General features: G+C 40.8%; 3 protein-coding genes and 2 long non-coding RNA genes across 7 annotated transcripts in view; 2 read left to right on the forward strand and 3 right to left on the reverse strand.

Moving 5' to 3' along the window:
* LOC108546163 (putative mediator of RNA polymerase II transcription subunit 26) overlaps nucleotides 1-9,864 on the reverse strand; it is an 18,203-nt gene extending 8,339 nt beyond the window's left edge. Inside the window, exons 1-5 of one of the 3 annotated variants that reach the window (XM_017898110.1) lie at nucleotides 9,611-9,864; nucleotides 2,359-2,381; nucleotides 1,279-1,361; nucleotides 166-538; nucleotides 6-74 (exon numbers count right to left, since the gene is read on the reverse strand). In XM_017898110.1, coding sequence (XP_017753599.1) covers nucleotides 6-74; nucleotides 166-538; nucleotides 1,279-1,361; nucleotides 2,359-2,381; nucleotides 9,611-9,633 — 571 coding nt within the window. In that variant the 5' untranslated portion in view covers nucleotides 9,634-9,864. The remainder of the gene's footprint in view (nucleotides 1-5; nucleotides 75-165; nucleotides 539-1,278; nucleotides 1,362-2,358; nucleotides 2,382-9,610) is intronic. The other 2 variants (XM_017898108.1, XM_017898109.1) reach the window with 2 other exon arrangements.
* Nucleotides 8,940-9,612, forward strand: LOC108546165 (uncharacterized). Its single transcript, XR_001890122.1, has 3 exons — nucleotides 8,940-8,992; nucleotides 9,141-9,360; nucleotides 9,582-9,612. It is a non-coding gene; the product is annotated as an uncharacterized LOC108546165 (long non-coding RNA).
* Nucleotides 9,865-9,938: 74 nt separating the features above from the next.
* Nucleotides 9,939-11,190, forward strand: LOC108546166 (uncharacterized). The gene is made up of 3 exons (XR_001890123.1): nucleotides 9,939-10,014; nucleotides 10,820-10,992; nucleotides 11,124-11,190. It is a non-coding gene; the product is annotated as an uncharacterized LOC108546166 (long non-coding RNA).
* A 1,169-nt stretch (nucleotides 11,191-12,359) lies between these two features.
* Nucleotides 12,360-15,429, reverse strand: LOC108546139 (protein IWS1 homolog A). The gene is made up of 2 exons (XM_017898080.1): nucleotides 15,391-15,429; nucleotides 12,360-14,663 (listed from the first exon to the last, which is right to left on the reverse strand). The coding sequence occupies exons 1-2, from the start codon at nucleotides 15,427-15,429 to the stop codon at nucleotides 12,360-12,362; spliced, it is 2,343 nt and encodes a 780-aa protein (XP_017753569.1).
* An 899-nt stretch (nucleotides 15,430-16,328) lies between these two features.
* Ir8a (Ionotropic receptor 8a) lies at nucleotides 16,329-22,610 on the reverse strand. Its single transcript, XM_017898094.1, has 16 exons — nucleotides 22,393-22,610; nucleotides 21,179-21,331; nucleotides 20,570-20,773; nucleotides 20,317-20,483; nucleotides 19,971-20,162; nucleotides 19,716-19,883; nucleotides 19,448-19,645; nucleotides 18,988-19,209; nucleotides 18,438-18,537; nucleotides 18,175-18,352; nucleotides 17,802-17,985; nucleotides 17,598-17,719; nucleotides 17,204-17,351; nucleotides 16,960-17,129; nucleotides 16,774-16,895; nucleotides 16,329-16,603 (listed from the first exon to the last, which is right to left on the reverse strand). The coding sequence occupies exons 1-16, from the start codon at nucleotides 22,475-22,477 to the stop codon at nucleotides 16,329-16,331; spliced, it is 2,688 nt and encodes an 895-aa protein (XP_017753583.1). The 5' UTR covers nucleotides 22,478-22,610.
* Between the last annotated feature and the right edge of the window lie 391 nt (nucleotides 22,611-23,001).

The following is a 23,001-nucleotide window of genomic DNA, read 5'->3' on the forward strand; positions in this document are numbered from 1 at the left end:
AACCGCAATCGTGGGAGTTACTTTGGTCTCTACTTTGGTCACGACTTTCGGTGGTTCCGGTTGCTTCTCTGGAGCTGGAACGATACAATTTGGAACTTCGATATTTCCACAAACGACAGTATTTTTTGATTATTTCCATACATTTTGGTTTTCAGAGATACTCACTACTAGGTTGAATCCTGTTAGCAGGCGGAGTCGGGGGTGTCCTGTTGGCGGAGGGTTGAGCTGGAATATTTGTCGGAAATACAGGAATCGCAACTTGGGGCTGAACAAATAGATTCGCCCCGGTGTTTGGCGCTGGTGTCGGCTTCGGTTCAAGTGCTGATTTTGGTGGACCCTCGATTCCTTCATCGTTCGCATTTTTCGCTACTCTGCGGGCCATTCGAGGACTTCGAATTTGAGATAGGTCCAGTTTGCCACCCATTCCTGGCGTATATGTGAACGGTTTCTTATCCTTGGTCAGCATCGCATTTTGAATGGCTGCTGGTGGTTCATAAGCATCGTTGCTGACCACCTGCAACCTTCTTGACGTAGGTGCCTACGATTCAACGTTTCTGTTAATATCGCCTTTAATCATTGACTCTGAATCGCACGGTAATATCGAAACAGATATCCTTTCATTTTGTACAATAGAAATTTGTCACGACTGAAGGTAAGATTGTTACATGTCTCTTCGAAGAGTTACATTCTTCAACCCGCACTTAATTCTGTTACATCTCGCTCAAGGCTATTTTTCTCGTCTCTTTTACCGTGTTTTTGAAGTGCTTCTAAATATATCTGAACAAAGAACTCAAGTCCACAGGTTTAAAACAAACACTGGAACAGAGTAAACGCGGAGCAAAGAAAAGATCCAACAGCCTTGAGCGTTCCCTTAATTTTGGCCGGGTTATAATTCCTCGTGAAAGATCCTTCCGCATAAATCTACCATTCCTTCCAGAATCCATTACAACCACCTACACGATTCTCACATTTTATCTTCCTTTTCAGACTATACTCCCTCAACTCGATTTAAAATGTCCCCTTATGACACTCACCATTTTCAGTTATCCAATTAAATAATTAAATTCAATTATCCACAGTAGATGAAGCTCTGTAACTCTTTCAAAATAAAATTAAACACTACCCAACGGTGGAGTACTACTTTGAGGCAATCAATGCTTGGAATATTTTTCTCTCTTTTGACTCGTTGAAATTCCTACGACATTTCAAGAAACTCGACGATTCGCTCGCAACGGGCGACGAACGCGGACTGAAGCGAGCTGCCGATCTTCTGCTTACCTCTGCGGTGTTGATCTTCATGGCTGGCACCTGACCAGACACTGGAGGTAGCGGTGGCGGTGGAGGAGGCGCGGGACAAAGTCCTGGAACGATTAGCGATTTAGTGGAATGCTAACGAGGGGTCAGGTATGCGGGACGTGTGCTCGTCGTTTTCGTTGCACTTTCACACGTTCCCGTAGAGAGCTCACCGGAAATCCCAAGCGGCAGACCGTTCGCTATCTGATCTACCACCGTCATTGCCAATTCACAGTGGCATCGAAAAAATTAGGTAAAAGGACTAAGAAACCGATTTACGAGAGAGGCGGAAGAAAGAAGTTAGATACGCGAAAAATTTTCGAATTTCTTTCCTTTCGAGTCAAACAGGAGATAAAAACGAGCGAAAGTTTCTTCGCAGCTGTAACTTTGGAATGTAACTTTTTTACGAGATTAAGTTTCACCGTGACCAACGTGTGAATCGTAAAATCGTAGAACGTCGGCTGGTAGTGAACGGTAAATTTGATTTGCCGGCCTTTTTGTTGAACTTTGGGCCCGTGAACGGTCCTCCCGTGAAAGTGGCACAGGCGGTAGATCAGGTAGAGGTATACAGACGGGTTCATTTGTAATTCGTGGACAGAGATGTTTTGTGTACACGTGGAGAGAAGCTGCCGGGTGTTTGGGTTGCTTTGGTGGACACGGAAATCTTGCGAAGCTCACGTGATGCCAAAGTAAACATTGTTATGTAAGAAGAATTCTTTACGGGGATATTTTTCTAGAAATTTAAAAAAAGTTCATAGAATTGATAAAAAAAAAAAGAAAACAAAAATCGATACGTTTTTGGAAAAATTGTACATTTGTTTTTTAATTAGTTTTCATTTCATTTAGGAACTCACCTTAGAGAAGTAATCTATATTGAGTGCTTTTTTGATAAGCTTTCAGAAATGTTTGTAAACCTTGGAACGACGAATCTAATTGCTTTCCGTTTGGTAATTATCACCAGGCAGCAGTTATTATTTGCATACACCGCATATCTTCGTTGCAACGTTTCACGACGAGCAACGAATTCCCCGATTAATTATTTTTCTCGATTGTGGATATACGTACCTGTCACTAGACCATCCGAATTCCTGAAAAGAGAAGTATTTAGTCACTTGAGAGGATAAAATTAGCGAATCGTTAACCCTTTGTAACCTCTTTGCATATGAAATGTCATAAAATATAACCTAATTTTTAGATACATTATCTTAGAAAAGTTTGATGCAAATGCAAAGGGTCAAGAGAGTTAAAAGATATATTGACACTATACATATCTCAATATTCTAGTAAACTTATTTTAAACTATAGTATAATATACACTGTCAGTCTGTTTTTTAAGGGCCATAAAATTTATGAATCTTACGATCATTACAAAACTGGCTGTCCATGAATCACTCGAATAATATTTTACCAACAGCTGCATCTAAATATCTTTCGAAATAAAATATTTTTCCAACAATACCATACGAAGATAAAGAAGCGACTAGATTGTTCAACAGTTTTCTCGAGTAACTATTGGGGAGTACGATATCGATTAAATTATATCAACTAAAATAGTATCGATTATATAGTAAGTATCGATTAAATATTAGTCGAATATATATTTACTGATCGTATAATAATTTAATTTAGACGATGACACCAATATTCAGAGGCTATTTCGTGGATGATGATGAAAGACAGCATTAGGAATATAATCCCTTTGTATAATCTTAATTAAAAGATTGATATCAAAAAATTAACCAGCGTTTCAGTATATATCGTACATGGGGATTTCACACGAAGGTACCTTATAAATAATAAATTATTCAATTTTTGGAAGAAATAATTTTTCGAATGTATCATTCAAGTAGAAACGCTATTATACTTTGATTATAAACTTTGGCAACCACTGTACGCATCTCATACCCAAATTACTGTAATTCGAGGTGCCATTAATCAAACAACCATCAGATTGTCAAAGCAACGCGGATAGTGATATCGATGAAGATTCTTGCTCGTGTAATGTTCGTTGCATACATTCCTGTGTTATCTGTGGAACGCAGTTACTCGAACGTTGAGTCACATCGTGCTGTATCGGTATTTTGGTGTATCTACGTGTAACACATGATATTTGCGTATAGTGTAGCTCGCTGTCAAAACGGTTCCTTTCCATAGCTTCAAAATTATGTCGGTGGTGGCGTTCTAATTAATTTTTCGAGGGTATTCGAAGGAAACATAACCTCTAGTGAACAACATTGTGATCGTTGATTGAAGATGCTTGTAAACTTTGTTTCAGTCCTTAATTCTTCTCACTTAACTTTTCTGTTAACTCTTGTGCGCTATAAGTTGTTATTGCTTTTATTTATTTCTGCTTTAGTACGCTATTTGAAAAATTGGAAAGACATATGAAGTTTAGAAACCTTGTTGAAAGAATATTTTCTGACATGGAAATTTTGAATCGCTGTAAATGTGTTAAAGTAATTTTCCGTTTATCAGTTTATAATGATTTTTATTTCGAGACACACATTAGACGAGATAAATCAGACAAGTTCCAATAAGAATATTTCATCGAAAGAGACAATCGTCGTTTGGGTGATTCACTGTAAGTATCAGGTGACACGATAAAGCAATGAGTTCTAAAATACCTGAATCGAAGCACCTTTCTATTTCCACGTACGCAGAGTACTCGACAAGCACGACGATTTATTTACTTTGGGACACGGCGGCCGCTACCGTGTTCGCAATCAACCCGGCCAAACTGCTTTTGGAATTATCAAGGAACGAACGAACGGTAACCCACATTTCGCAGTTGTGACCGCGAGTTATCTTTCGATGACTCGGCCATGTTTCCTTGCCTAATCCATTTAAGGAAGTTGTAGCTCATAGGAAGGTTGTGTCACTTTATTACTTTACGAAGCCTACAACGTGTATTTTTAATTTCACTCGTGACTTAGTGTTTCGTGTAATCGAAGAAAATATAAAAGAAGTCGTAAGTATTGTGGTTTATTTAAATGTTGAAATCAATAAACGTAATTCGAAATAAATGAAACAGTATTGTCAAAGATCGATGAATATTTGAATTTGTAATATCTAGGTTATCTCCATGGTTCGTGGTGGATAGTACAGTGTCTGTATGCAAATTTTTTGGATTGATATTGAAAAATTGCGACTTATCGCTCATGCTCGAGAATGAATGTAAGTGGATGCAGAATCATAATCGATAGGTGATAGAGCGATATAGTGGTAGAATGTTCATGACACGAAAAGTGACCAGCAGTCATTTCACTGACGAAATTGCGTATAACTTATGATGATCTGCTATTTAAAGAGATGATATTTTTACAGCACGGTTTCAAGGAGCGGTCAACTACTATCTGCACGATATTGATAGTCCTCTATTTTTGCTGTTCGTGTTGTCAGTGGTCTCGGTCGACTATATCGTTCATCTCGTTTCAACAGGGTGACTGAACTTTTTAGAACATTCGCTCCAACAGCTGTGAAAGCTCGTTAATCAATGAACGAAGATTGCTCGAATCGTTTATCTGGTCAAGAAAAATTGATAATTCCTGAAGCCTACGAAATAAAACAAAAATTATAATTTCAATTGGAAGAAATTAAATATCGATAGTGATTAAAGAAAGTAAGAAAATAATTTAAAAAAATAATTTATGTAGTATCCCAGTTAGATATCCATAAGTTAATTTCAAATGATCTTTCAGGCTAACAGTCCAAGTTCTCCCTCTACTGCTCATAAAAACAAACCCTAATCATGTTACACATCCACGAGTATTCAAGAACTCTTTTGTCTTAAAATATAAAAACGTCATTCGCAGAATAACGTCGAACCCATGGCAGATTCTTGGTTTCGAGTAAAAGATTTCTTTTAATAATAGAATTTTGGAGAATGGCATTGACACCGTCTTTCTCTTTTACGTCAACGTGCCGATGGGTGCCACGTGCGACTTCGTTCTCCAACATTTTACCCTCGTTGTTCGAACGACCGGCATCTGGAAAATTCGCCAATTTTTCGGCTGATGTTCTTTCTTTTTTACTTCAATCGCGAAATTGTTCTCACGAAAATGGCCACAGGGCCATCGCCGTGAACCCGTTTGATTCTCGACTAATTTTAACATCGAATCAGACGAGTGACGTCATTGTTATCGCGACTGGAATCGTAATTCATGCGGTCGACTTTCTCGGAAAAACGCGTTGAGCGTTTTCACGGTGAGAAATTTTGGACGTGGAACGGAGCATGAACGACAGACCACCGGAGAAAGATAATAAACGGCAGGGGTCCGAGTGGTTCGGTGAATCCGAAAGCTTTCGGTTTTTACAGGTGTTCAGAGTGACGAGACCCAGGTGTTTCTATTGATCAAAGGTGAATTTCTCCATTTGCTTTGTATGTTGTAATTTTTATTATATAATTCTTGTAAGTTTGTGAAATTTTAGGAACATATACTTGTGTAATTTATTTATGCGATTTATGAAATTTACGAAACACGCGGGATTTGTGGAATTGTATCAACTTGACTTTTGTCCAAGAAATAATAGCATAATTATTCCTAAAGACATTTTCGTTATGAATAAAACAATTAAAAATACAAAAATCGAGTGAATGATATTGATTGTACGATATTCGAGATCAGAAGATAAGGAAGAAAATACAATGGATTTTCTCTTCGGCTGAAAATGCATGCACTGTAATCAGACTTTATGCAAATACTCTGAAAAAACACTTTTTCAAAAAGCACACAAAAAATGGCGAGAATGTTGGTCTACGTTTTCCAAAGCCTCTATTCTCTCTTACTGAAAGCTGAAAATAATAAAATCGAAAGGTCAGACGGTCATATGACGATCGTGCTGATCGAAGGATCTAGAAGGATCGATCGCGATCCTCGCAAAAGGCGAACTTTCTCGGAAAAGCTCGACGAGGGCGAGTGGTGGCGGCGCGGTGTCGCGAGCCTCGGAACCCAGCCAACAACAGGCCGTGGCTTGTACAAGTGTATTTAGGTAGATACGCGAGGCGGAGTTAAATTTAGCGCGGGCCGACCTGCGCGTTACCGCGCCGCACAAAATGCTTCCGATTATTTTATTTTTAGGGCTTCGACGCGTCGCGGCTTCTCCGCGAGGAGCCGAAGACACCTGACGTTGTCCGATCGTACCGATTCGCAAATTAATTCGCCAAACCTCTTTTCGCACTTTGCCAAACTTCGAATCATCGGACGAAAATATATACGACACTGTCTACAGTAAATTACCACGAGGAAGAAAATTGAAAAAGGAGAACGAAAGGTGATGGAGGTTACAACTACGAAAATATTCCAGTACGATCACAGATCGACCTCATATCCATGAAAAGTGGAAGAGTCTAAATGGGACCTTCACTCGTAGAGACGATTATCCTGGGAGGAGAAAGCAATGATCCCGCAAAAACGGGGTCCACACGGTCTAACGACGAGTTGACTACAGCGACATCGGTGAACGGGCCAGTTGTCGAGCGGATCAAACTCGGCAAACGGACTTCCAAACTCTGGTCGGAAGACGCGACAGGGAGAAGAGTGAACGACGTCGAAAACGCGATACGCGCAAGCGTTTAAAAATACATCGCGTGGCCAGTCCGCCACGGCACGTGGCAATGAACAATTTTCCCGTACCCTCTTGATCGAAGGGTCGTTCACACCTGCGAATTTTCCTGATGACGAGGCCGGCTCGGGTAAGACAGATAGAGGGAGAGAGAATGCGGCGCGCCTAGTCACGTAGCTGATCAGACCAGAATGGAATCGGATGGAGCTTAAACTGCGGGGCTCGAGCAAGGTTCCGAGACGTTCAAAATTGGATGATTCGTAGGCGTGGACCTAGAAACCCGTCGGTGTATTTCCATCACGACGAACATACGACGATACCCCCGTCGCAATGGAGACCATCGAATGAGATTGCTTTTCACGTGGTGGAAATGGTAACGGAGTTAAGTCAATAGGGTTTATTAGGCAAATTAAGAAGTATCTTGAAGAGCAGGGGTATAGCTAATGCTAAGAGAATTTGATTGGCAGAGATGTGGATCTTGTATTTTATTGGGTCCATGTGTCATTACTGGACGAAAGAGAATACCTTCCTATTGATGGGTACGAAACGTTGCCTCGTGTGAAGACGTTTACGGAAAACTTCGCATCTGACCAGCATCCAAAACAATATTTTTTCGCATTAGCTTCGAGTATCAGCGAGCGGTTCCAAGCGGGACGTCCAAGACTGGACCAAGCGTGGGCGTGAGTCTAGAGGAACGTGGCCAACCCGAGCTTTATATTTTTGCGCAAAAATGAACGTCATTCGAAGCTATAAAGCGAGCTTTGTGTATCGCTTATTTCCAATAACAACTATGACGTAAATCTATATCACGAAGAATTAAAAATATTGGAGAATAGCTGGAATTTACGATACGAGTGATCATGTAGAGACACGATTTCGAAGAAATCGGAATGGAAACGAAGAACAAGGGGTAATCGAACGGTCTCGATGCATCGATTATTTCATCGGGCTGCCCGATGAGATTACTCATCCGCGTGGATATAGAATCTCGTCGTGGGTGGCGACTATAAACATGCCTGCGAGCTTCCCTAGCTTCGATGCATCGACTTAGATTCTTACTTCCTCCGAGATATCGTCTGCTTACATTCTATACTTTCTACTTCACCGTCTTTTTTCTTTTACTTATTTCTATAATTATCCTTTGATTCACGTTTAATATTATGAGCGAACTTTCTCAGTTGTTAACCCCAAGGAGAGACACGATCGCGAATCTAGGATGATTTCACACAATTTCGGATTATTTATAACTCATTCTGCTCGACTCGGCTAAGTGCTGCCAAGTTGAAAATTGTTATGCTCCGAACGAGAGCACAATGATTTTCACTTTCCGTGATTACGTTAGTTATAAATAGCTCTAAGCTTCGCTTTTCTGAATTATGAATGCTTCGAATGCAAGGCGTGTAAATTACATAAGTCGTAATTTAATCTGTTACGATACAGTTTTCAGGATAGAAGAAGGTCCCAGTTTCTGCACGTTTTTCCGATCTTTAATCTTATGTACACTTTTATGCGCAGATAGAATTTGCTTTTGATCTGAACGCGAGGTTGAGATCAAGGAGCGGTTGACGAGAGGAATAAATCGAAGGAAGTAATTAATCAAACTCGATATCGAGCAGTCAAGATCCATTGGATGAAGAATCTTTCGATGAATGCTCCTCGGTGTTTTCCTTTTCGACGACGAAATATAGGTCGAGGAGCTCTTTCTTGGTATCGTCGCAAGGTTCGTCGTTGAAACTGCCATCTCCAACGAACAAGTTCTTCGCGATTTACCATTCCTGGCCGATTTTACTCGGATAACATTCAAAAATGAAGAGAAGACTGCGAACGAAGTTTAATAATTCAGAAATTCGACATTTTCGAAAGGAACGAAGCTACGGTCAACACGTTACATTTATGGCTTCTAATAATCACTCTTGGCAGACAACTTTGTTTACCGATTCTCTATTTATGCAATTTTAAGCTGCTTTAAATAGACTCGTGAATGTAAAGCCAGTCTGTGCGGAAGATGACTGAAAAGGTAGCCGAAAAATTGGACCTTCGTGAGAGCTCCGGATTATATAGATAATCGAATAAATTATGAATCACAAATATGAAAAGAGACACATATTTTAGATGAAACAAACCACACGGATTAAAGGTAAAATCGTAAATCAGAATTTCATAATCGGTTACGCGAATTACTAAAATACGCCGGGTTACCCAGACCCCATGAACGCGAAACCGGGAAGATCCCGACCTTTCTCAATCCCCTAACGCGCTCCAAAACGCCGTCTATTTCTGTACAGCCTGGAAGCAGGGAAATCAACTGCGCAGATTACCAAGATCGCGACAGCATCCTCTTACCACTACTCCGGAATCTTCACGAACATCGTCCAGCAGATCGTTCAACTTCTGAAGCCTCTTCGATCACCTCGGACAAAGCTACTCTATCCGCACAAGCATCCTCGATCAGCCCCGACAACGAAGCTCGAGAAGCCGAATCGAAGCGGCAAAAGGAAGAAACAGGTCCTTCTAACCGGTCGAGTCCTTTCGAGCGCCAAACTAGAAACCAGTTTCACCTATCCTACCATTTCTGGTGGCCAGAGACTTTCCATCCTACGGATCACGCCGGACGACCAGAAAGCTTCTCTGAGACTCCCCGTGACCCCGTGACAACGCTAAGCGATCGAGGATCCTTGGACAGCCGGTTACTCTATCTTTCTTACGTTCTTTCTTTCTTTCGGCAGATAGCAGCAAAGGGAAAATCCACGCTTACCCCACGAACGTCGAGGTGCTCATGCTCGGCTAGCGTTCGGTATCCGCCGCAGACGATACGAAATCCGGTGTGCCGGGTTAAGCTCGCGCCGCCTCGTGCCGCTTTCCACCAGCCGACAGGAACCGGTTCTCTCTCTGCTGGCTGTGCCTGTTCGACGGAGGTCCGTGAGCGTACTAGGAGGTGGAAGGTGACGGATATGGAAAGGGACGAGCAGCACCGATGCCGACACTAGCGCGCGCCCGCTGCTACTGCTGGCCAACGACGATCCCCCGGATCGTGGACCACGCTTGGATTCCGCCGCCATTCCTCCTTGTCGCCGCGATATACCCGACGCTGTGGCGCGATCGGTCGAACCGAGGTTTCAGCGCAGAGGTGGTACAGGAGAGCGTGAAAGGAACAGAGAAGTGGGTTTGGGTTTGGGTTTTGGGTTTGAGGAAGGGTGGTTTTCGTTGTTGCTAAGTGGAGAGCAGAGGTGGGAGGATTTCGCGAGTCGCAGATTACAGATTTTGCGTAGATACGATGTGGATATGATGATCAGTTTGGAATGGAGATTGGACTTTCATGTATACAGGGTGTCCCAGGTTTTAACGTTCAAACTGTCTGTATATTCAATAGCATTAAATAAGAAGGAAATGTTTGTAGACATAGGTCACTTGAAGCTTTGTTAAAGAGTTGCAAATATAGAATACAAGTCTAACAACTTACTAATAGCTATTACTGGCGAAAATGACTGCCAAAATCTTTGGCGTCCTCTGGTAGAAAACATAAACATACTACGAGACTGTAAATGTAAATATTACTGATCTATTCGAGCCAATTTGGCCGGGTACCGTTCCATTTGTATTCCATATTTGTGTTATAACTCTTTAACAAAATTCTAAATGACCTATGTTTATAAACATTTTTTCCCTATTAAGTGCCATGGAATGTACTGACAGAGTTTGAATATTAAAACCTGGGACACACTGTATATATATAACTTTTATGGTTTCTGTGATTCAGGTATATACTAATACTATGAGCTAGCCGATAGCTGTTGTACATTGTACCACATCTTAACCCCTTGTAAAATTTAATAATGATTTTTTAATTGTTTAATGACTTCTTTCCTCAGTATGACTAAAAAGATTTAATGTCCATTTGAGGTACTTGCTATTACATTTTAACACACAATTTTAGTAATTTTAACTCAGACCTTTTTTCTTTTAGGTACCTTCGTATACAGAAATGAGGCCCGGGGTAAGAGTCCGTGAGATGATTCCTTAATTGGTTCCTACCCCATGGCATAAGAATACATTGTATCCGGCTATAAGACTATGTCAGGAAACTCCAAGATGTCTCTGCGAGCATCATTTATTTGTCGACGTTGTCTTCATTTTCATGTAAGATGTACAGAGGTTGGCAGTGAGTCAAGTTGAGCAAACACTAATTAATGAAGGGTGCTGTAGCATGAAATTACCTTGTGTATGGAGTGTGTTACGCAGATTAATCTAACCTAACTCTTATGTTTCAGGTGCGTCCCGATTTTTCAATACTCATTTCTAAGTACGTTCAATTTACTTAGAGAGTAATTTGAAATAAGAAAGAATAATGTTTCTTCAAATCTCAAGTTCTTCCTAAACCTTCAAGATCTTTATCTTTGTATTATTAAGTGTCAATTACGATAGATCGAGCCAATTAATAACTTGACTTTCATTTTTACTTCATGGAAGATAATCATCGATACGATACGGTAACCATGTGTTGAAATGTGTCATATCTATTTATTCACGTTTGCGGAAACAGTTGCAAACGCTTATTTTCTCTAGTTATCTCCTATATTAATTATAAAAATTCGAAATGGATAGAGATATCGATTTTTGTTATGTTTCAAATAGTTTTCGAAATATCAATTCTATATCACGTCTCTACCGATCTTTCGTTTGACGAACGATGAGTCTAATCGAGTTATGGTCTATTAAAATCGCTAGATATCTTTCACTGAACGAGCAAAACCTGTAATAAAGAACTATATTCTCGATCTGCCGTTACACTTTGTCGATATCGCGACATTTCTTTATTCACAGCCAGTCAGCCATGACGAAATAAAACGATTGGAGATATCATTTTCATATCCTCGCTTTCTTTTCACGAGATATCGATAAGAAATTTTCAACTCTTTCTCCAGTAATCACGCGCAGTATATAATAATAATAAAAAAAAAAGAGAAAAAACGGAATGGCCATTTCGCAAAAACCCAATGTAGCAAGCGAAGTTTCTAATTTCGTGTTCAATCGACCATAACTGCGGCGCAATTGTACGTAAACGGGCAAAGATAAATTTCACCATCGGTTTAACAATAAGAAATTTAATTACAAACCATACAACAATCGAGTCCCGCTTATGCACTAACAGTAAGTAACATTACCATGGAAGAAATAAACATTTGACCCGTTCACAGGCCAACGTGATTAACTCCACCTCTCGAATTCTTTTTAATTCGTCTACCAAACAGCGTGATGTACATTCAACTTTCTATATTTGAAATAAATTTCTACTTTTCGCTTTTATGGAGTTAATCGTCTTGGAAAATGAGCGGCTCATTCAAAGACACCATTCCTTTTTACCATCTAAGAAGTATAATTGCTTGCAGCGACCTCTACGTCTGAGTTCCATACAAAAAGCTTAATTCTATTTAATCGACGAGTTCTACAAGCGACTAAACATCGTCGAACCCACCACGAAGATACAAGAGATTGAAAAGATGGACTCAGATCCTTCTACTCGATGCGATTTTGTCAAACTCCTCCTCGTGCTCGGAAGTACTCAGCATGTACGCCGGAAGCGTGAAACCGAGGACCTTGTCGAACACAGGTTTGGTCTCTTCCACGTACTCGTAAGGTTCAGCTTCTTTGGATGCTTCAGCGTCTTTAGTATCCTCTGAATTTGGTTGCTCTCTCTTCACATAAACTCTCTCGCTGGCAGCTACCTCTGGCTCGACCGGGAAGTCATCCAGACGATCCATCACGATAGACCTGGGAACCTTCTTAGTAGGCTCGACGTGGTACTCCTTCGACTCTCGATAGTCGATCTTATCCTCAGCTGGCTCATCTGCAGTCACAAAGGCGCATTCTTCCTTCTCGAACCCTTTCTCATCCGTGCATTGGTAGCAGGTCATCTTATCGCGCATCAGCTTCTTGCATTTGGAACGATCCTCCTTTTGGAAATCTTGGAGGACCTTCTGAATCTCGGTCTTCTTCTTAAACGAGTCGTAGAATTCGGCGTCGATCTTCTTCGAATCGGGCTTTGGCGACTCTTCTTTCAATTCGGACTTGGACTCATCAGCGATCGAATAGTCTCTTTTGATATCGCTGTCGGTAACGTAGGCCGCTTTCTCAGAAGGGTAATCGTGGCTACGGCTCTCGTAAGATGGTTCCTGGGATTCTTTCTTCTCAGACACGTCGTAAGACTTGTCTCTCGATTCGGTTGGAGTACCAAACGACTTGGATTTGGAGTAAGAGTAACTCTTATCGCTCGGTTCGTACTTGTACGAGCACTGCTCAGAGTTACTCCCTGTCTTCGGGTCCTTGCAGACCTTGCAACTCATGGAACCCTTCTGGACCTCTTTGCAGTAGCTCGGTTGGATGCTTTCTGCGACTCTCTCTGATTCAGACTTGGACTTCTCGTAGCCAGAGAGGTGGTCGTCGTCGTCTGAGCCAGATTTAGACTCTCGAGTGGCAGCTTGATGATAACTGGACTCAGGTTCCTCGTCTTTGTAGTAAGAACTCGATGGTTCGGAGGACGGAGGTTTTTCGTAGGAGCTTTCAGGAATAGAGTAGTCTTTCTTGTATTCTTCAGAGTCAGTTGTGAACTTTGCCGGTGGTTTGGCTTCCTCGTAACTGGGTTCACTCCTGTCGACATCCGTGGAAGAGCTTCTGGGGTACCCAAAGCTCTTAGATGTACTGTATTTGTATACCTTATCGTCTGGCTCATAAGTGTACGAGCATTTCTCGTAATTTCCACCTGTCTTGGGGTCCTTGCAGATGGTACAGGTCTGTGAGCCCTTTTGGACTTTCTTGCAATTCCCGGACGAGTCCCTGGTCTCTTCTCGAGATTCTCTCTCTAGGTCCTCTTTCTCGCCAGAACTGGAATACTCTTTCACCGGTTTACTCCCCGAATATCTCCTGTTGGAACCTCTTTCATGGTCTTCCTCCTCATCCCTTTCAGATTTTCGTTCAGGAGTCGAATGAGAGCTAGATTTGGTATAGGCGTATTTCTTATCGTTGGGTTGTTGAACATAGGAGCATTGCTCGTACTTCGCGTTGCTCTTGGTGTCTTTGCATATCATGCACACCATGGAATCCTTTACCATCTTCTCACATTTTTCGTTCTTATTCTTATACTCGGCTGGGACGTCGTCAGTGGCCTCTGAGAATATTTTATCGTTGAATCTGTACGGATTGTCGCGCCTTCTGTAATTGTCAGATTTTTTAAAGTTAGAATAGGCCTCGTCCGAGCTAGATCTCCTGTTTCTGAAGCCTGAAGGTGTCACCACGACTTCTTCGATATTACTGGAGTCCGCCAGTGGTTGGGAAGCGTAAGAACACTGCTCGTAAGAGGCTCCATTCTTCGGGTTCTTGCACTTGAAACAGATCATGCTGTCTTTCGCGTTGGTCTCCTTGTCCCCACGCTTCGTTTTGATCTCTTGGCAGTAAGGAACGCCGGATTTCATTACCATGTCTTTGTATTTTTGGGAATCTTTGTCAGTGATGGTGTAGAACGGAGATATTATCTTTTTGAAATTCTTGTCCTCCGTAGGAACCTTCTTGGTGGAAGATGAAGAGTACCATTCTTTAGGTTTGTCGAAGGATTCGGTGGAGTCTAAGGATCGATGGTTCTTTCTGGACTCTAAGAAGCGACTGTAGGATGGCGAGGGTTCCGAAGAGGCGAAATCGTAAGAAATATCGCGGTTTGCGTGAATCCATGGATCATCATCGCTGGATACAGACTTGTAGTGATCCTCGTAGAAATTGGCATTCGACGACACGCAAAGTATCGTCAGTGTCAGATATACCTATGTCAGAAAATATTCCTTTATGACAATTACATGGTCCTGTAAGATCCTTTATATGTTTCAAAATTCCTTTGAAAAGGTGAGTAAAATAAAATAAAACAATATAACGCTGGTAAAGAACATAGAAAATATAATGTATATATTTATTGTAATATAGATGAAGGAAGGAGAAAAGTTCCTGGGCAAAGTGAACGAAGAAAATCTCACTGCTCCCATTGGAAATAGTAGCAGAGGTAAAGAAACACGAAATTACCAGAAGCAGTCCGTCAGAGCGAAGAGAATGGAGCTTGCAGGAGGGCATGGTGCGCGATATCGCCGATCGTGGACACTTATTCCGTTTCCGGTTCCGGTTCGGCGAGCCACATCACTTTCCCATGAAATGATCTCGCCTCCGCGCGGAAAGCCTTTATATCGACTTGGTGATCCAAAAAGGCGACGCCCCACCCTTTTATCTCGCGAAACGCAACCCACGAAGTCACTGAACACCGATTGTCGATCAGAAAGATTTGAATCAGCGACCGTAAAACAGTGCCGGACGCTGTTTGCTCGTCCGTGGCCGCTGGTAAATCATTTTTGTCTCGTTAAGAGCAAAAAGAATCATGACGTGTACACGAGTACGCTTACTTCTTGCCGAGAAAAAGAAATTTTTTGAGGCAAATGTTTTGGTTCCAAGCGAAAAGAACATTATAAATATCTGCGAATTTATTTATACGGCAGTCTCACTTACCTTTCTATTTTTATAGGTGAATATAAAATCACAGAACATATTGCAGACTTATCAATGCCTGGTACCACTGGTACCAATGTATTACGGAAGATTAATATTTTACAAAGGAAATTATAAAAAGTCTGAAGTCGAAATCTTGGATTTAATAATTGCTTCGATCAGAAGGGATTATTATGTTTCAAGAAGAATGAAAATATTGGGTTCAATGACTACCAAAGAAAAAATTAAAATAACTTAACGGATTAGCTGGAAGATCGATTCATAGTCCGCCACTGCGACAGATCGTTACGAATCGGTACGACACAGCCGACCGATCCCTAACTGCTCACTTTCATTTATGCAATTCCGTTACCGCGAACAGCGAAAAAGTTTCGCGACGGACAATAATCTACGGGTACGATGGATCTATGAGTCTTCGTCTACAAAAAACATCTGCAATATTTTGCCCAACGAAACCGCTGATCTTTCCCTCCAAAGTGACGCGCTTTATGCATGGAGGATCACCTGATCTTAAGGAAGATTCGAACATTAAGTATACACGACGATGTAAAAAATATTCCTGGATCTTTATTCGTAATAACTACAAGATAATACTGAGTCGATTGCAACGAAAGTGAAATATCTCCGAACGATACGTCGCCCTGAAGAATATCGTCCATTACGATCGATCGATTTACGATTGCTACCGGGGCTCGCGAGAGGCGTGAAGAATCGGCAAACATTGCGAAACGGTGAAAGACACCGGGCTTAGTAAACACTTGGCTAGAAACTTTATTTTCACTCTCGTTACGCTGCGCTCGTTTTTATTAGAACCGTTATCAAATTCAGATTGTTCCTCTTTGGTACCGAGTGACTCGATCATTGACACGAGATAAGACCGTGAGTCGAGTTCTTGGTCGTTTTTCTGGTTCATTCCTGTTCCACTGTTTATTCCGTTTTTATTCCTTGAAAGGGAAATTACGGGGATAAACGGAGATGTGAGACACTCGAGGCGCTTTCGTTGTCTTCTCAAACAACGGATTGGTGGGTGCTGGTTTTATCTGCAATTTCGAGGCTAATTTCTGCATCATCATCTTCTCGCTGTCGATGGTCTTCGGCTTCTTTTTGCCTTTCTTTTTATCTTGATTGTTCCGTTTTCGATAGTAGAATAGCTCGCCAGCTAGAGTGATCATTGCTAGAGCGAGACCGAAGAGAGTCGCGATGAACACTCCACCTAAAAATGGCGGAGTTATTGTTCGCTTAGTAAATCTGTGATACAAAGATGCTTATGATTGATCGTGATGAAAAATGTGAAACGCTTTTAAGCTAATATCGGTCTATACTTGCTGATAAAAGTTAAATCATGAAACATTAAATAATGAAATTGAGTCATTGACAGCTTACCTAAGCTTTCCAACGTAATTCCTTCGTTATCATCGGAGTTTACACACTGAGCCTTCAGTGTCTGGTTCCAGTACTTGGACGCCAACAGCTCGAAGTACCTGTCCTTCTGTAAGTCTAGAATCCTGTAACGAATCGATATAAATACGTACATATAAAAGAATATTTATGACACTTCCAGTTTTATACTTTCTGCTTATTTCTTCTTGCAGGTGGCTTCCCTGTTGGACAGCAATTGCGTAAGGCTGCTCTGCAAAGACCTCTCCAACCTCTGTCAGGTTGCAATTCCTCGTTACCTCATACTTTATCTCCGACGAGTCGTGGATGAAAGCGAACTCAACATTTTCGCTTTCTATCACCTGAACCGGGACAAAAAGCCGCGACTTTAGTCAACGATTTGCCTACACTCGAATGATTGATCGCCATTACGTACCTTTCGAAAGCCCTCCTTAGTATCAGCCACCGGGCCAATTTGCATGATGGCTTGCAGTATGTGGCCGTATTGTTCCTTGATCGGGTAATCCCAGACTCGGTACTCCACCTGGTCGCTGGTACTGTTTAACGTGATCTCTTTCCACAATCTGATTGGAGAACGAAAATTGGAAATGATTAGCCGAGGAAGAACTCGTAGGGATGAGTTATTAGTACTTTGAAGTACTAGAATATAATTAATAATTAGTACCCTGATAAATATTTTTTAAATTTAAAAGTACTTAGAAGGTGAGAATTTATGGATAGAATAAAGATTATTAATCAGTTGATTTATTTAAAGAATCAAAAGTGACAGAGATTTTGATTCTTACAAAATTCTGAATTTAAATACTCACGTATACAATTTATCTTCTGCATTCTTCATATTCATGAAGTACTGATGGGTAGAAGAATTAATCAATACGGTGTAATTGATTCTCGACTGTCTCGCTAATTGTTCTAAAGACTGCACAGGAGACTAGAACAGGACACGATCCTTAATTCGAATCTTCTAAGAAACAATATTTTCTAAATATCTTTTTAGAAGTAAATCTAAACACCTGCATTCTTTCCACAGTAAGAAAAGCAGCCAAATTAGCAGTGAATGTCGCAAGCATCAGAACAACGAACAGCCAATAAGCAGCCACCAGGGTCCTACTCGACAATGCTTTAGGAGCTTCGCCACCACCCTGTGGCGTAAAAGACGTGAGGGCGAACCAGAAGCTCTCCTTTAACGTGAATTCCCTAGACAGAAGACGACATTTCTGTCCAACAATTATTCTCGACAAAGTAATTGTTCTATCTTTATGAGACCCATTAACGATAAGACACCGAGGTCGTTAAGAGTGATTTATTACAATTTAGGCCCAAATTTCGTTTAACGAGGCGTCGATTAGTTGGAAATTACGGTGGCAGATGTTGTGCAATTCTTACCGACATGGGTATGGATATAGCTGTTTATTATTCCTGGCACTGTAAGGAGAATACTTGTCAAGTATCCAGATCATGATGCCAGTTAACGTTAATGCTCCGACGATGCTCAGCCATACTTCGACTTTGAGTACTGTCATGAATTTGAAGAGGGACGCTTTGCGAACAGGCTTCCTTATCACTTGGATGAAAAGGTGATTGCATAGTATAAAGAATATTTCGGTGGATCGTGTAAAAGTCATGGTTTAAGTAGAAACACGTTTTACCGATCTGTATGCCGGATTGTTCGAAGTAAGGAGCGACAAAATCGATAACTTCCTCGCGTTCCGAAGTCATTGTTAATCCTGCAACTACGATATCTGTTTCCTGAAGAAAGAAATACGTATCTTTAATAGTAATTATACAAAATAGAACATAAAATTAGTAGATTTAAACGGATTGCAATATGGCTAACAAAAGTTAAAACGGTAGAATATAAAATCTTTTAAAGTAAAATTAATTTATATCAAAAAATCTGAGAAAAGAAACATTTTGTATACGAATCGATTGGAGAGACTAAATCGATAATTTCTTCATTGTTAATGTTACAATAATAATAATATCTATTCCCGAAAAGGAAGAAAGAAATTAGTTTACTAAAAATTGTAAAAAAAAGAGTATTAAATCTCCAAAAGTTAAGTTCATTTATGTCAAAGTAGTTGAGAGAAACAGCGTTTTATACAGGAAGGTTTATACGGTTGCAGGACTACAGGCGCCATCTGGTTTAATATACGTGGTGTCTAAAACAATTCCATGTTCTGTCTATGTACTTCTTACCCCTTTAGCAAGATCTCCGATTAGACCATCCCATTGGCCATTAGGTAACTTCTTTCCAAATTGTCGATCTCGTGGTATGACTAGATCATAATCGAACTGCATCTCTTCGGATAATCTCTTCATGAAGTCTATGCAGTAACCCTCAAATATTTCATTTCCGTTCTCATCTCTCATAATCTTCCCAGTTACTGGATCCACTTTGTTCATGGTCCAAGGTATTGCCTAATGCAATTTTAGTTCTTAGATTAATTAACTTTACGAAAGAATATCGTAAAAGCTAAAAGAAATTGACTGTAACGTTAAGACTAGAACTATCGATCTGTGCAGAGAAATATACTATACTCAAATGAGAATAGATGTGACGATGATAAATGGATGCATGTAATCACAAAGTAGCGTGTCTCCAGTAATTGAGAAGATAAATTGCATATTATATATTTAACACGAGTTTGTCAATTACAACAGTAGTTCCAATTCGGAAGAATCGTCTGGCAGGCTCTATTTTCTTCCCTTCGGCTTCTTTAATCTTGCTATGTCGCGTCCAGGTGGCTAGAGGCTCCAAAATTCCATTATTAAGATTCTCCAGCTTGATCTCAGCTTTATACGTGATCATCCCTTTCTCAGACCAGTACTCAAAGGTATCGTTACCCCCTAATTTCTATCAGTAATATTTTTCCATGAGTCTTCGACTCTTTTATAAGTCACTATTTATTCTACACATGACTCACCGCTAATATGTTCTTGTTAAATGCTTCAGACGTGAAATTCGAGGCTTGTTTCTCGTTCGCAGAAGAGCATTTACCAGTCTTAGGTTCCACGCTGACACCCGACTTCTGAAGCTCACTCATTAGACTCACTACGAGACTTACTAGCCTTTTAAAGTAATATTGGAATATCTATGAAAGCGTTAGAAGGTAAAAGAAGAATAAATTAATCATTTTAATCACTAGGATATAAAACAACGAAAGTAATATCTATTGTACTTGAATATCAGGGGAACAGCTGCAAGAGGGTTCGCCAATTAATCTGCAGCAGACGTTCAGACTCATCGACAATATGGTGACGGAAACATTTAACTGGAGGTCTCCATTGATGTACTTAAAATCTTTATAATTATTATCGGTGAACACCAAGTTCCATATTCCATTTCTCTTCACCAATCCTCCTTGTATAGCCTGAAAAATTTCATTACTGTAATTTAATTTATATCGCGCCATAATTAAAATAAATTGTGAAATTAATATTACTTTATCTTTTATTTAAGGGTGACTTCAATCTTTCGCAAAGAGATATTTGGATTTCGTCTGTCAAAGCTTCTGTGAGACTCACCGTACTGAAGAGGTGCTCCATCTTGGCTGTGCTTGCGTAGATGGTGTAATAAGATGGCGACGGCCGCATACTCCTGATCTTCGACATCGTTCTATCCGTGAACTCGTCGATCACCACCAGCCTTATGATCGAGTTCCCGATTAAATAGTATAGACTTTGATTCAACTCTGCAAAACAGTGAAGATAGGTTTGCAAACAATCGTGGAGATCTGGAAATCGCGAAAAGAACGATCGAAGGTCGGTGTCAAGGTACCCCTTTCATCTTCGAAGATCAAACCAACGTCCGTGGCATTCTTCAACATCAAAAGATCGTCGATCGCTTGGACGTACGGGTTTATATTGCTGTCACCCCGTTTGTATATTATTCCGTTCTCGTCGGCCATGTTGCGTAGCCGGTCCCAGCCGGTCCAGGTCATGTCGAGTATGATACTGATTCCCTTAAATAAGGCAGCACATACTGCAAGTTGATTTTAACGAGACGAGAATAAGAACGATGCACGATCACGACGGAAGAGCTTGTTGATATTGTATCTAGTTGGTATCGATAGTTTGGTCAAAGGGATGCAAGTCGCGTGTAGTTCACAATCAATTAAATTCAATACAAGGATGTTATTCATTTTCGAATAGTAAAAGTAATCCTTTAGATTTAAATCGGTATAACTAACAAGGGTAGTTTTGACAAGAGGAATAGTAGAATTTTTATTAAAATCCAGCTACATTTAGATAATAGAATTTCAATGACAATTCTATCGTACGAAGCTAGGAACTTTGAAATAATTTTTCGAGACTTGCAAAGATATCTATCGATAGAAACTGAAGTCGTGGAAGCTCCAGAAGCTACACGACACTGTCTTTTCTCAACCTCTGTCAAAACTGGCATCCACGTTTGCACGATCCACTTGGACTGTAGAAATATGGACGGTGATGACACCATCCCCGAAGTTCTTCTCAGCTTGAGGTGCAGCCTCGTTCAGCACGCTCAGGATCGACTTATCTGGTTGCTCTACCACTATGACTATAGAACAAAAAAGATGAAAAAGATAAATTGCACTTTCCAGGTTTTATCTAACCATGTGCCATTTCCTTAAGCATTTTCCGATATGCAAATGAGTTTCATATTTTTCGATAGGAATTTTTCAAAGACTCTCGCACTCAAATGAATTATACAAAATGTCATAAACTTCCAACATCTATCATTCAGCAAAATTAGACTTCGCGACGATACATGTACATTTTCTTCGATACATTTATCCACAATGTCCATCACCTGTTTTCAAAGAGAATACGCAATTCCATCACGATTAATGCTCGTTACCATACTACCCCGCCTAGCTTCGTTACACCAGATCGGATCTAATCGTGCAGCTGTTATCTGCATACCGTAACTTGTCGCACCTTGTTGAAAAAAATATTGCACCCAGGTTAATAGCATATTTTTCTCGTGTACTTTGTAAAGTAGCGGTAAAACGCAACGTGACCACTGTTATCTGAAGCAACAATCTCGCGACGATATCGCGATCCGCGTCCTTCCTTTTCTCGTTTTCTCCCGATCGTCGTTAGTAGCTTTCGTCGAACCTTTTTCTATGTCAAGGACCAGGTACCTGACGTTCGAGTCGGAACAGGAGATGCGGAAGGTTTCAACCAGACGTTTACCAGGTGAATAATTCAGCGATGGTACGGCAATTCTTCGATGTATCGGGAACGAATCAAACTTTCATATTACCCGATCGAAATGCACCTAGTCGGTGCATTTAATTTCCCCTAATATTTTATGACATCGTTACACCGTGCCTTTCGAGAATATTCAATTGCTAAATACAAAAATATAAATAATCATACTAAATTACTTACAAACAGATCCAAATCTGGCTATATCCATATACCACTAATACTAACTCCCGAGAAATAAATAATTTACTATTTCTTTTTTTTCTTTTTAGATTAACATAATCGAAGTGGTTCACCGAGTTCTATTAAATGTTGAGTAATCCCACGCAACCACGAGTCATCCGGATTTTTAATTCGGCTACATGGTTGCAAAGGAAATTTTCCAAAGTCATCGGAGACAATACTTACGCATGTTCATGGGTGTTTGGCAGAGGGAAAGACCGAGGAACGAGATGAGCAGCAACGCACCAGCCGCTACTACAGTCGTCGACATGGCTCAGGAGAACCGACTCGGTGCCGAATGGACGAACAACAGTTGTCTTCTGCGCAAACAGACGAACAAGCCTGAGGACACCGTAGACGATGACGACGACGCCTGCGCTGGCTCTCTATGACGCCGGCTTATGAATATTGCACCGTCGCCTATCAAACTATGGCCCTTGTTCCCCTTTGATGCGCTTTGGTTACGTGGAGACACGATGTCACATCCTGACACGCGTTTCTTTCACCTTGGCCATCGATTTATCGCTCAGTTCCTCGACTGCCAAGGATTTTCGGCATAGGTAACCGGTACCTGCCATCGTCACAGGTCTATTGATAGATTTTTGGTTTTAGGAAAGCAGCTTGGAGATTTTGAGGGAGTTAGGCGATGCTGAGGTTTTAGATCTGAGAGACATGAGATGTTGAAGACTGTGAGAAGACCATGAAGATTAGAATTCTTGTTGATAACGAAATGGAAAGGGTGAATAGTTAGAAGTATGTAATAATTAGTTCAGATCACTGGTTCCAGACTTCCTC

Source organism: Eufriesea mexicana, unplaced genomic scaffold (genome assembly GCF_001483705.2).
Source record: "Eufriesea mexicana isolate 0111107269 unplaced genomic scaffold, ASM148370v2 scaffold611, whole genome shotgun sequence".
Taxonomy (NCBI): domain Eukaryota; kingdom Metazoa; phylum Arthropoda; class Insecta; order Hymenoptera; family Apidae; genus Eufriesea; species Eufriesea mexicana.